This window comes from Colletotrichum paranaense, assembly GCF_030867605.1.
Source record: "Colletotrichum paranaense strain IMI 384185 chromosome Unknown Scaffold_12.1, whole genome shotgun sequence".
NCBI classification, from domain to species: Eukaryota; Fungi; Ascomycota; class Sordariomycetes; order Glomerellales; family Glomerellaceae; genus Colletotrichum; species Colletotrichum paranaense.
The window spans coordinates 1,089,816-1,102,671 of NW_026848970.1; the positions used below are offsets into that span (position 1 = coordinate 1,089,816).

A 12,856-nucleotide genomic window follows, 5' to 3' on the forward strand; every position below is an offset into this window, starting at 1 on the left:
GAGACGGAGGTATAATATGAGAAATTTCGAAAGTCCCCTATGCTTCGGCATTAATCTCACTCAGTTCTCAGGCTATTTCACTATAGATCATCAAGATAATGTAAAAAAAGGTTCAGGAGGCTAGTTATTCAATTAATGTGGTAGTAACATGTAGCCTAAAGCCTCATGTTCATCGTCGAGTTCAACTCTCCAAAGCGGATGTTGCTGAACGTCACCTCAGGGTTGGCCACGATCGAGGTGATAACCGAGGGGTTACCCTCAGTAGCGTTGCAAGGGCCGTTGTTGCCCTGGTCAAGCCACGACATGAAGGTCGAGTCATCCCACCACAAGCTCATGGCCAGAACCATACCACGCGACATGGCACCGCCCATGACCTCCATAGCACCCAAACGCATGAAGTCGGAGGCACCAGTGGCCTGGCAGTACTCGTCGTTCATGAAGTTGATCTTCGGGGGTCCCTCGATGTTGACAACGTTGTTCTGGATGACCTTGCCGTCCTGGACGTACATGCGGCGGAGCTCCTTGAGCTTGCCGTTCTGGGCGGGGAACTGCGTGACGACAGTGAACTTGCGGGTAGTGTCGACCTTGTAGTCGGCACCGCGGCCGTAGAAGTCGGTCACATTCACGCGGTTGGCGTTCCAGGCGCAGCCGGACTTATCGCAGACGCCAGCCTTCTCGCACTCCTCGCCGGTGCACTTGTAAAGGCCGGGCTGGCTGCAAGGGTGAGGCGCGATGTGAGTTGCACGAGAGTTGGCCTCCCAAATGTCAAGTTCGTTGCAGCAAGAGCCCTTTTGGTCAAAGTTGCCCTGATTCTCGTGTTAGTAATGCACAGTGTCGGGCAGGGAGACAGAGGGGACTCACAACTCCGTTGATGAACGACGTCTTGAAGCACTGCGCATCGCAGTAGCCGGTGCCCCACGCGGGACCAAGTTTGTTCAAGGAGCTTGTGTTCTTGCCACCGTCCGGAAGCATCTCGGACAGGTACAGCGCGCTGTTCATACCGCAGGGCAAGTTGACCATGTCGACGTCGAAGCTGAACTCAGATCCCGTGAGCTGGATCATTTCGTAGCGCTGCTTGTTCTCTTCCAACAGGTAGATGCGGGGAGAGACTTTCTGCTTGTCGGCATTGAACATGGTCAGACGAATGTCCGTGCCGTGGGTAGTGACACCCTTGGTGCTGTAGTCGGCGATACCCTGGATGTGGCAGTTGGTCGCGCACTCCTCGGGAGTGGTACAGGCAGTGGAGTTGGGCGGGTTGTTGCCGGTAAGGCAGCTCACGCCGCTCGAAGTCTTGATTTGATGCTGACTTGAGTCGACGACGAGGTAGTTGGTCTTCTTCTGGCAACCATCCTTGACGGTGCAGCGGAAGGTCTCGATCTTGGGGTGTTCATCAGTAGAATTGCCAGGCGCCTGACCGGAGACGAGGCTGGCGAGAAGAAGAGTAGCGGAAAGAATGGAAAGCGCCATGACGGGCAAAGTGCAGATGCTGAGTTGGTCAACAAAGTGCGAAGAAGGTCAAAAAGGAGTGACTTGAAGTTGAGAGAAGCGAAGCTTGTGCCGAACTAGAATCGTCTGAAGTCTCCAGCGGCAGCAACGTCGAGCTATATACTTTTGATGAACAGCATGACCGTCCCATTCGAAACCGAACAGACTCTAAAATCATCAAACTGTTTCAACCCGTCAAATTGGGTTCGGAGACCCCATGAGGATCCATCTGGAGTATTCCGACAAGCTTTCGGGGTTCACTGGTTGATTGCCTCAGGGGCTAAAGGGGCCACTGTGACTATATGCAAGGGGCTTTGGGTGTGACAGCAATTGCGGGCAGTAGCCTCAATCTAATCTATCTATCAGAGGCGGCTCAAGTAGGACATGTGCAGGAGGAAACTTTGGGGACAACGACAAGAATGGCGGACATTGGAGAATAAGAAAGGACCGAACGGTCGAGGATGGAGCATTGGGCACTTGGGGGCCATGATACCCGAAAGGTTGTCAGGGACTGCCCGGCCTTTATTTCGGCAAAGTGGGATGAGAGCCAATATTTCTACGGATGAATCCGTGTCTATCGCTCCCAATTGTCCCAAATTGGTGTTTCCATCCCACAGTTTACCGAACAAGCGCGATTTAAACTTTCCTCCTGTAACAGAAAAAGGGTTTCGCAAAACTCTATCGTTAACGATGCATCGCCTCAGAGGGTCACCTACTCTAGCGGCATTATATACACGAATCAGATTTAATCTAGTCGTTGACAACTATCCACGCATCCCACACTCGCCGACGGCTACATCGCTCAAAGCTCAGGTAGGTGTCAAGTCAACTACCCAATCTCCGTCCCATGTAGCAGAGTAATAACTTCCAGACAGGAGACCTTAGTTCGGGCGTTGCACCGAATCGCTCGCAGCGAGCCCGAATACTCGGTACGTGAGAGTCGATGCTGCCAACTTTACATCTACTCGAGTGTATAACATGACTGACATACGCGGGCATATCCAACTGTGGCGTCCGTCCCTATTATCTTTGATCACCTGTAGAGATCCAATATATTGCATCTTCTTCCATGGCTCCTACTCTATCACGAGGATCCATCATACAAGCTCAAAGATTCGCCATTTAGGTAAGTAATCTTACGCTTAAAGTTCTCTGCACGATAGCCTTCACTTCTTGATCTACGCGGCACGCCTGCTCAGAACTGACCCTAGCTCCCGGCTTGGGTGCGGATCTGGCTTCTGCCCCGGTGTTCGCGGCGAACTCGGATCAACTGGATGTCCTGACTTAGCATTGCTGATGGAAACTGAGTTTCTTGGCTTGCGGATAAATTACGTGTAAGTCATTGGTAAGGTAGGGCCAGGGGTTTGTCACACTCGCGCTCCTAAGTCCCCGTTGAAGCTGTGGGGCCCGCATTATAAGCGGACTTTGCTAGTCACGGCAGCTCCGAGGTGCTTTTGTCTATCTCCGCGTGTCAAAGCGAAGTGGTATAATTCTGTGACTAGAGTGATATCTGGAACCTGGCGAGCATAAGAAAGTGCTGATGTACATGCGTCGACAATCTTCTCGATTTTGAGCAGACGAAGAAGGCTGAAAGCACCAACACGAGAATTGATCAATTCTGTGAAAAAAATGTCAAGCCGCTGTGACGCCATGAGTCAGACAATAGCTTCGCCATTGAGAAACAGGTATCAAACCTGGTGGCGTTTCGTTTCGAGGCTCTTGGATCTTCACATGCATGCGTAGGCATGCTTAATTCGTCTGAAGTCAAGGAAAACTAATTCGAGTTTCTTGCAGTAGGACTTCTCTCAGTTTTCTTCTGAAGCCGGCCAGAAACGCGTAGCAATCGTCTCCTGATAGGGTCATTCACAATTTCAAGGTGCTCGGTTGTTTGGAAGACTTCCAAAGTATGAGAGGTGTGCATACGGCCACGAAGTTTAGCGAGTTCGGCCAGATCCATTCAAGTTCAGCTCTTGATGTAGGACCTCAGGTGCCAATTATCGTGCTCGATTGCTGTTGCGTAAGGTAGAACAACACGACTCTCAAATAGCTGAGTATGTATAGCACTTCTATTTATCGAAATACGACGTTATAGTAGTTGAACAGGGGTAGAGACAACCAACATGTATGATAGATAAGGGGACCACGCCTACCCACCTCCGTACAGACATGGTAGTATTGGCTATTCAAGCAAGTCAAAAATCCTACACAATGCCGCACCTGCGTTCAATATCCTGAACAACTATACCAATTTAGTTCGGTTTAAGCCTTGGTTCTTGTTCGTGGACCACCTCATCGTTGACTTGTCAATAGCCGATCAGGTTGAGCAGATGTTTACATTCCACTCTTGGTGTCGAGGACACAAACTTCAGTGTTTCCTCCCCTGCATCGCTATATTTCTGCTGAAGCGACTAAAACAATTGCAAGAGAAGCGGATTTATGTGCATTCAAACTGAGTACTCCATGTCCCATTGATGATTTCTAGACGCCCGTGTCCGATGCCTTTACGTCTTTTTCCCGTCTCGCCCGGAAGTTTCTAGTCACTTGCACTTTTGAAGGAGCAACTAGGCTTCTCCAAGCCATCGATTTCCAAGAGATCCGAGGTTTTACTTGCGAACTTTGCTTTTGCTGTCGTCATCGAGACTTCCGCAAGAAAGTTGATGTTGCCAACTTGCTGCTATATTCATGGGGACGAATGCTCGCAAATGCACTCAGAATCCACATAGTATCCGAATCTCCTTCTGCATGAAGTACTTTTCACAAGGATAACCAAGCTGAGTGAAGTTGACAATGTCCATCGCAGCGATGGTTCGGCAATGTTACCCAAGGAATCATAATTTAGGGCACTTAGCCTAGGTTGGCAATCATCAAGTCGCAGCTGAAAAGTGCGGCTGAATCTCTGCCGCTTGGCAGATCCCACGTGATAGCCTCCTGACAACCTCTCCATTGGGTCTAAACATCGAGACTCATGGTCTTGATAAAAAACACAATCAGAACACATCATCTCGTTTGCCAGTCGCGGCTTATATGCTTTTAATTTTCGGTCTGGGCGAATCTATCCGGAAAGCAATCTTTATTGCCGCTGTCATCGACACCGAGAGAGTTAGGCATTAGCTTCTGGACTCTTACCACCGTGATCGCGAAACTCCATGTCACCACGACCACCAGACTATCTCTGCTCAACAGCGAAACTCAACAATGGCCGCTCGGTATCAATACACACCCTTCTCCACCCCAAAATCAATCCGCCTCATCCGCCTCGTCAACACCGCAGATGAATCCTCCCCCCTCGAATGCTCGTTTGAAGAAACCTCCCTCGACAACCCAGTCTCCTACGCAGCCCTCTCCTACACCTGGGGAGGCGAACCCTCAAACGTCCCCCTGAGAGTAGTAAACACTACCACCATCACAACAGCAACTTCCAATGGCGCCCAGCAAATCCAACAACCCCCGCTAATGATAACCCCAAACTGCGCCGCCGTCCTCAACATCCTCCGCGGCCCACGCATTCGCGACCTCTCACTATGGGTCGACGCCGTCTGCATCAACCAGTCCTCCAATGACGAGAAGAGCGTCCAGGTCGGGATGATGGCGGAACTCTACGAAAAGGCAAAGTACGTGTTTGTCTGGCTTGGCAACGAGTGGGCTCCTGCTTCGGTGCTTGCTTTGTACAAGGGTGTTCCGAGGGTGAAGAACGATCAGAAGCGAGGTGAGCGCCGCCGCAGAACGTAAATCTGAAGCGTGGGAGATCCAACCCTGCGTCTTAACTTACATCGCTCTTGCAGAAAAATACCTCCCGTCCTCTCACTGACGCCCCCATCACAGACCTAGACCCAATCCTCCTCTCCAAAATTCAACGCGCACCCTACTGGCTGCGCGTCTGGACCCTCCAGGAAGCAACTTACAGCAATGCCTTCATCCTCTGCCTCGACGGCGGGGGCGAAGCCCTCTCCACCATCCTCCAGAACTGGGGCTACGCCCATAAAAGTCACCCGGACCCGAACCAGCTCGCCATCAACATGCGTCGAAAAATCATCACGGACGTTTCTACTACGACTGTTACTACTGCAGATGTTGCTGTGAATGTTACAGATGCCGACAAGCATCGAGAAGCGGCGGAGATTGCTGCGCGCCGCGGGAAGTTGGACGTCTACCAGCTCAGAATGCTACTGTACTTACAGTCGACGGAACCCCGTGACAAAATCTACGCCCTACGATCTATATTCCCAGAGACCTTTGGAAAAGTAGCGGTCCACTACACGGATCCCGTAGGAAAGGTTTACCGTGAGGCGACGAGGCAGCATATCCTGGGACAGGACAGTCTCACCCATCTCCTCCTCCTCGATGGAGGAGACACATCGATACCACCGTCACCATCAATATCAACTTCAGCAACAAGCACTCATGTCACCCCCGTCCCAGACCTCCCCTCCTGGGCCCTAAACTGGAACAAACAAACCACAGACGGCAGAATCCTCCTCGACGTCCCCTCATCCTCCTCCCGCAGCAGCAAACCCTCCTACAAATTCTCACCCGACGCACACACGCTCTACCTCAAAGGCAGGAGCGTCGCGCGCGTAGGCGACAGGATCAGCCCCAAACTCCCATTATTCGACCTATCCTTCGTCCTAGCAGACAAAAAGCAAGACTTCATCGCCTGGGTAGGTGACGCCAGACGTATCTCCCAGGCCTTCCTCGCAGACATCTTGTCACCACCGCCCACCGACGCGAGCAAAGAAATTCAAGAAAACGCACTTCAAACCTTTCGCAGCATCCAAGCCCTCCTCGTGCGCATCCTCCACGCAAACCCAAGAACGCAACCCGATGCCGCCTCCTTGACCGCGGTCTCCACACCTTCAGCACTCGCAGAAGCAGTGGCGTCACAGGCACCGCCCGCCTGGTTGAAGATAGGCAACATCACCGCGGCTATGGGCTCTGGCTGCATGTTCCTCACCACTCACAACTACTTCGGGTTCTGCGTTTCGGAACCGCAGCCGGGAGATGAGATCTGCGTCTTTTCGGGGCTAGATGTCCCGTTCGTCGTTCGGTCGAGGGGGAGCCGGGGGTATGTAGTCGTCGGGTATGCGGTCGTCGATGGGGTCATGGACGGAGAAGCGTGGCCTGATGACGAGGGCGAGTTGGCGGAGTGGGCGTTGGTGTAGGTACTTGACGAAGCGTCCCGTCAACCCTCCAGAGCCGGGACCATGAATTCAACCCAGGACACCCAGGAATGGGGCATCTCAGGTAGGATCCCCAAATAAACACAGGAAAAAGAGACACAGAAGGGTCAACAAGACATTACATATACCCATCTCCCCAACCCCAAGCCCGGCCCTCCCGGAATCGGCACCGGCAGTCTGCACCACTTACTCAGCGCCACCCCGGCGGATCCACCAGAAAACACAACCTTACCTTAGCTTCGGACTCAACAATCTCCTCTCCAAAGTCCGAATATCTCGATCTTCGATCCCCCATTTACCCATCTCCCCCTTTCCTCCACCTCCTCTTGAGCCCCAGCCAAGCCCAGGCCAGGATATGCTTCCGTGTTCCCCCTTGCATATTACATCCGTACGGTCCGTACCCGGTCTTAGGAGGGTGGTCAGGCCACAATCCATTCTTTAATTTCGTCTCAACGTCGTCAGTCCGGGGGTGATCACATCAGTGGACTCCATACGGAGGATAGTTTAGACTCTCTGGCGTGTGCAGGTTCCCCAGAGCCAGCGATCTGGGTGATGTTAATGTCATCTCGATCACCACGTGGTTCCGTTTCTTCAGTTCTGGAAATAGTCTGGGGGGTTGTTACTGCTGCACCGTACCGTATTGTACGGTGGTTAACATGATGTCACCCATGGAAATTTCACTACAGTTGACAATATGTGTAAGGTCATGTCGCAGAATGAATATATGAACAGTTGAACATTAAGACAGCAGACAGCTTTTATCTAGTCTATGAAAATAACCCTCCAACGCCGAAACAATGCATTGATGCTGTGTCTAATGCAGGGCGCTCTCGCCCGTCTCCGCCATGAACTTTTGGCAGTTGAGAAGTGTACGTAGCTGATCGCTGACCTCCTCGAGTCTTCCAATGACCTTTTTGTTGCCGTCAACGAAACCTAAGATGGAATATGGGATGCCGGTATCCTTGCAGAACTCCTTGACAAAGACCTGCGCCTTGCGGAGATTGTGCCGCGGGACGCGGGGGAAGAGGTGGTGCACGGCCTGGAACTGGAGACCGCCGTGGATGAAATCCAACCAGGCGGGGCAGTCGACGTCCATGGTGGTGCGAAGCTGGCGCTGGGCAAAGGACTCGGACTCGCCAAGGTCCGAGGTGGACATGCCCCAGTGAGACAGAGTAATCTGAACATGCAGAGGCATAGTGATAATGTGAGAGACCAGAACGAAGGCGATGCGGATGGGCCAGGTTGGAAGAGTGTTGAGAATCAGACGCCAGCCAAAGATGTACCAGAAGCAGGCCATGAAGGCAATCTCAGTCGGGCGAATCCACCAGGCCTTGGAGGCACCCAGGGAGGATGATCTGCGGGACAGGACGTGAAGCCAGGAGAGAAGGTAGAGGTTGAAGCGAGCGATGCCCATGACGGGGTAGTAGGTGTACGCCTGGTACTTGGCGAGAACGTCGGCAGCGGCATCCCAGATGAAGACGAAGCCGTCGTAGTAAGTCGACTTGATGGACTTGAAGAAAGAAGGGCAGGTAGCGAAGAGAGGGACGTTCTGGATATCGGGATCGTGCTCCTGGGACGTGTTAGTTACGTAGATCGAGACGTGATGAATAATACGGAAGACTTACAGGCTGGTTGGTAATGAGATGGTGGACATTGTGACTGCTCTTCCACCATCCCATAGAAAGGCCGCAGCAGAAGTCGGCAACAAAGAGACCAATGAGGGTGTCAAAGGTAAAGTTGTGGGTGATGGCTCCGTGTCCGGCGTCGTGGGCAGAGAACATGATCTGATGCCAGAATAGACCCAAGAAGCAGGCCGAGGTCATGTACCACTCATAGTGCAGAGCAGTGAGGAAGAGGGCGAACAGAGTCGAGTATCTGCACATCTCCTTGCCATAGTCCAAGTAGGGGCAGTCGTAAAGACCAGCATCCTTGATACGCTCATGAAGCAGGCGGTACTTTTCCTGGATATCGCGCTGAACGGCAGGGTCGAGAGAAGGGTACTCGTCGAGATCCTTGTTGATGTTCTGTTGGATGGACCACTCGGTGTACTGGTCGGCGGTCATGCGGCTCCGGCCCGACAGACCGGGGCCGGCGGCGAGGGCATCGTCGGTTGGGTCTGCAGGTGCAGCAAGACGACGTCTAATGCCCGTCTCCGTCTGGGGCTCGGGCTTGGTCTCGACCTCTGCACTGCTGCATTCGGAAGTCAGGGACGTGCGGGAGCTCCCGCCAGATACATCGGAGACGGCATCGTCGGCGGAGTCATCTTCATCGAGATCGGACGAGGGGCAGTCGACGGCAGCGTCCGTGGCATCATCTGCAGTAGCACCGGCAGCGTTGGGTGCAGATGCGGGTGTTGTGGTCTCTTGCTTGGTGTAGACGCCGCCCCTAATTGGTGGTGTCATGTTGATCCAGGGACCCGCAGGTTTCCGGCCGATCCGAAAGGCCTTCATGGTGTTGAGTGTGGCAGCCGAATGGTACCTGTCAAAAGCGATATGTCAGCACACTAATTCCACTTAACGCATCAACAACGGAGTCCGAATGTCCAGCGAATCCGAAATATTAATTGGCCCTTTCCCCCTTCTCCCACCATTTGGACCATGTGGGAAAATAAGCTTAACCAGACTGCTGATTATATCTCGGTCGCTTTCGCATTCCCGGATGCTTCTTTTTTCCCGACGTCCCACCCCTTTTCAGATTATTTATCCGAACCCGCGGGAATGATGGGGGCACGCCGCATAAGGGTCCAGATTCGGAGGGGGTTCTCAGCCTCAAGCTGAAGATGGTGGGAGGGGGGCAGATATGATGCACCAAAAGGTTAATTGGACATGGAAGGTAAGTCGAGCCTCTTACACTTTGATCTCGTCGGTCGCATCTCTTCCAACCATGTGCAGGATAGCCAACTGGCCACCAGGATGCTTGCCCATCCACCCGTCGAGGCGAAGAACCATTTCGTCAAGAATGACAATTGTGCGTCCATCTGCAATCATGCCCTCCACCTCGCGGGGGGTGATGATTCTGCTATCACGATCCATTTTCGTAACTGTATGGATCGTTTCGTTATTCGATTAAGAATTTGCGCTGTGTAGCCAAATTTCGGATTCGTCGAAAAAAGAAGGATCGACGATTTCTTATTTGGTGGGTGGTGGTGACAAGGTTTCGTCAACGTGGTGAATTCGAGAGGGTGACTGCTAGAAGGCAGGAAGGGAAGGTGCGGTCGAACTTGGCCCAACGAACACAAAACCCCAATCGAACTCAAATTATCGCCACACAGTTGCGTACAAGGTCAACAGGCAGTTGAGGTCCAGTCGCAAGAGGGTAGGAAGAAGAAAAGGGAAGAGTCGGTTCGGTGGTGAACCTGGGTAGGTGATGGTGATGCGCCGGGGACGAACTGGCTGGTCGAAGGTGGGTGATGCGGTATTTACGTATTATCGACCTTGGGTTGCTTGGGGGGTGGGCTGGCTGGCGGCAGGCAAGATGCGCGGTGACAGGAAAGCTTCAGGACCCTGTCGGACAGCTTTCGGTTCGAGATGGCGAGAAAGAGAATTTACGGCAAAGGCGAAGCAGTCGACACTCGTGCCATTTTCAGATGAGAACAGACGACATGGACATGACCTGGGAATTAGGAAGATGGAGGGGGGGCAGGCTCTGGATAAAGGGCAGAACAAACGAGCAAGAGTCAAGAGAGAGAGGGACGGGAGAGACAAGAAACGGGCAGACGGGACAACGGGCCAACGTAACAGGGCGACGGGGGGTGTGAGGTGAATGGGATAATACTGGATGGATGGATGGATGGATACGGATACTGGGGGGAGGAGGAGAGACGAGACGAGACGAGAACGTGAGAAGAAACGTGGATGGAAAGGAGCAGCGCAACAGGCAAGCCGCAAACCAGCTCCATCCAGGAGAGAAAGAGAGAGAAAGAGCAACAACCAGCACCAGCAAAAGCACCACCAAGTACACCATACGAGACGAAGCAAGCGGCGGCGGCAAAGATGCCAGGGACGGTACGGTACCTACTCCGTATACCCCGTGGCTCATCCCCGTACGAGACTACGAGTAACGAGGAGCAAGCAGGTCGTGCAGTGAGTGCGTGGAGCGTGGAGCGTGGAGCGAGGCGAGGGTGCCCAGGTGGTTCTTCAAAAGATTTGTGGATCATTTTTTTCCATTGCATCCACACCCACTTGGTTTCTTGGATTCACCACCAAGAGTCAACCCACTGCCACAAGTGTGTGCGAGCTGCTGTTGCTGCTACTCATAGTGTGAGTGTGAGAGACTACCGTCGGTCAAGGACAGCTTGTCTTCGAGTTAGGCAGGTCGAAACAGTGCGCGTGGGTTCTTGTGGGAGGTGCAAGTGACTGGATGGGGACGGGATGGATATGGGGGATTGGGATTAGGATGGGACATGGGCCATGCCATGGGCCATACCATGGGCCAAGGGTGAGAGAAACTGTGGACATGGAGACATGACATGGTGCAGGGGGGCGGAGGGGGAAACCGATGGAGAGACTCTCTCTCATCATTGAGATGCAAGAAAGTAGTCTTTCCAATCTCCCCGACTAGCTTCCCACTCCCAGATGTCCCGCCAAGACAAAAAGGAACCGAACATCAGCCAGGTTGTGGTGGTTGTGGTTGCAGCCAAGGTATCGGATTGCTGTGCCTACAAAGTGGTGTAGGTAAGGTACTCTGTGTGTCTGTATGCGCAATGGCGTAGCTGTGTGGACATGGCAATCAGACATGTGGTGAGTGAGTAAAAATGAAAGAGGTATGAACAGGTAAGGAGAAAGCTAAACAAACAAAAATATCTGTGTGTATGGAATATTCGACGCTGAAAATGCAGGGCAGAATGAATGACAGCGAGTATTCGTATGAGTACGCAGAGGTACGCAGGTACGAATACGTACGAATAATAGTATGGACACATACGCGCAAGTTTGCAAAGAAAAAAAGATTGACAGAATGGAAATGGACGCGCCCAGTTCATTCAGGGCCAGGCCACACCCCTCCCCATCTGCCAATCTTGTTTCCCGAATCCCCCCCCCTGATCCAATCTAGTAAATTGGCCGTTGGCGCTTTCGCTAGCCCCGGGGGCGCAGCTTGTTGCGTTGCTGCTCTTCTCTTTCTCGCCTCTTGGGAGCTTGGGGCCACCGGGCTTGCTGGAGAATGGGGGCTGGGCTCTGCAAGGTGCAACTATGCATTGGCCATTTGCCTTTGCCTCAGCACACGGCAGATAGCAGACGAGAATAACAGACGAATGACTCTAGATTGAAGCAATTGTAAGAGATTTACGGAGAGTGAGACTCGAAAATCAAACGAAATGGGCGTGTACCGGGGTGAGCGAGGATGGAAGGAGAAAAAAATTAAAGAAGAAAAAAGGAGAAGGAGCTTATCTGATTGACACCGGTTGACCTTGCGCCGGCCGGGGGGCCTGGACTGGGCAGTGGGAGCCTTGACAGGACCCTGAAAGGCTGAAACGATGAATATTGGGGTCCTTCTCAAATCAGGCACTTTTCCAATGTTGGAGAAGGCGGTGGATTCTGCCATTCTGGAAGGTCATTCCTTGTCTTTGCCTCCCTACCATTGGACCCGAAGACGGTACGAAGTGCGCGGGTGGTGAGCGGTGCGCAGTGCGCGTATTACCTGAACATCACATCCATCACGGTCGACATGGGGAACCGTGACGGTCACCGGAACACGGCTGAGGAAAACCGAGGAAAGAGAAGAGCTCCTTGGGACTTTCCACTATTCAAACCTTGGGGGCTCTTGAGTGGGTGAATAGGTAGCTTGGCAGGGAAGGAAGGACCGTACTCGATACGGAGGGGCGGGACCACCTTGGCAGGAAGTACGCACTTCAGTACGCGGGTGCAAGTGCGCCGCAGGCTAAACTGTTGCAACGCAATTGCCCAATTCTCCATTCTCCAGACTTGCACCTTCCAGGTTTCTGGGGCTTCGCGTTGCCCTTTCCCTCATTCACGTAAGCTCCTTCCCAAGTCACTTTCCAACAGGCTAAGACTAGGCAAGACCAAGACCAAGACCAAGCAAGTGCACCCCTCCGAAGACTTGGCAGCCGCACACAGACACTTTGGCATTTCGCACCACGCACCTCGCAAAGAGTGGAAGAAAGGAAAGAGCGAAGAAAAACAAGTTGGCAAGAGTCAAGAACCCCCAAGAACACGCGTCTTGAGTGGGAAGCGCGC

The 12,856-nt window shown here is 52.8% G+C and overlaps 4 protein-coding genes across 4 annotated transcripts; 2 read left to right on the forward strand and 2 right to left on the reverse strand.

The window, feature by feature from the left end:
* Positions 1-155: 155 nt before the first annotated feature.
* On the reverse strand, positions 156-1,467 carry CPAR01_13287 (glycosyl hydrolase family 7; the record flags this gene model as incomplete). The annotated part of the gene is made up of 2 exons (XM_060497541.1): positions 156-806; positions 862-1,467. The coding sequence occupies 2 exons, from the start codon at positions 1,465-1,467 to the stop codon at positions 156-158; spliced, it is 1,257 nt and encodes a 418-aa protein (XP_060343934.1).
* A 3,213-nt stretch (positions 1,468-4,680) lies between these two features.
* CPAR01_13288 (HET domain-containing protein) lies at positions 4,681-6,644 on the forward strand (the record flags this gene model as incomplete). Its single annotated transcript, XM_060497542.1, has 2 exons — positions 4,681-5,191; positions 5,308-6,644. 2 exons carry the CDS (start codon positions 4,681-4,683, stop codon positions 6,642-6,644), a joined length of 1,848 nt encoding a protein of 615 aa, XP_060343935.1.
* An 832-nt stretch (positions 6,645-7,476) lies between these two features.
* On the reverse strand, positions 7,477-9,694 carry CPAR01_13289 (fatty acid desaturase; the record flags this gene model as incomplete). The annotated part of the gene is made up of 3 exons (XM_060497543.1): positions 7,477-8,232; positions 8,288-9,140; positions 9,513-9,694. The coding sequence occupies 3 exons, from the start codon at positions 9,692-9,694 to the stop codon at positions 7,477-7,479; spliced, it is 1,791 nt and encodes a 596-aa protein (XP_060343936.1).
* A 334-nt stretch (positions 9,695-10,028) lies between these two features.
* CPAR01_13290 (uncharacterized protein) lies at positions 10,029-10,748 on the forward strand (the record flags this gene model as incomplete). The annotated part of the gene is made up of 2 exons (XM_060497544.1): positions 10,029-10,413; positions 10,462-10,748. The coding sequence occupies 2 exons, from the start codon at positions 10,029-10,031 to the stop codon at positions 10,746-10,748; spliced, it is 672 nt and encodes a 223-aa protein (XP_060343937.1).
* Positions 10,749-12,856: the final 2,108 nt, after the last annotated feature.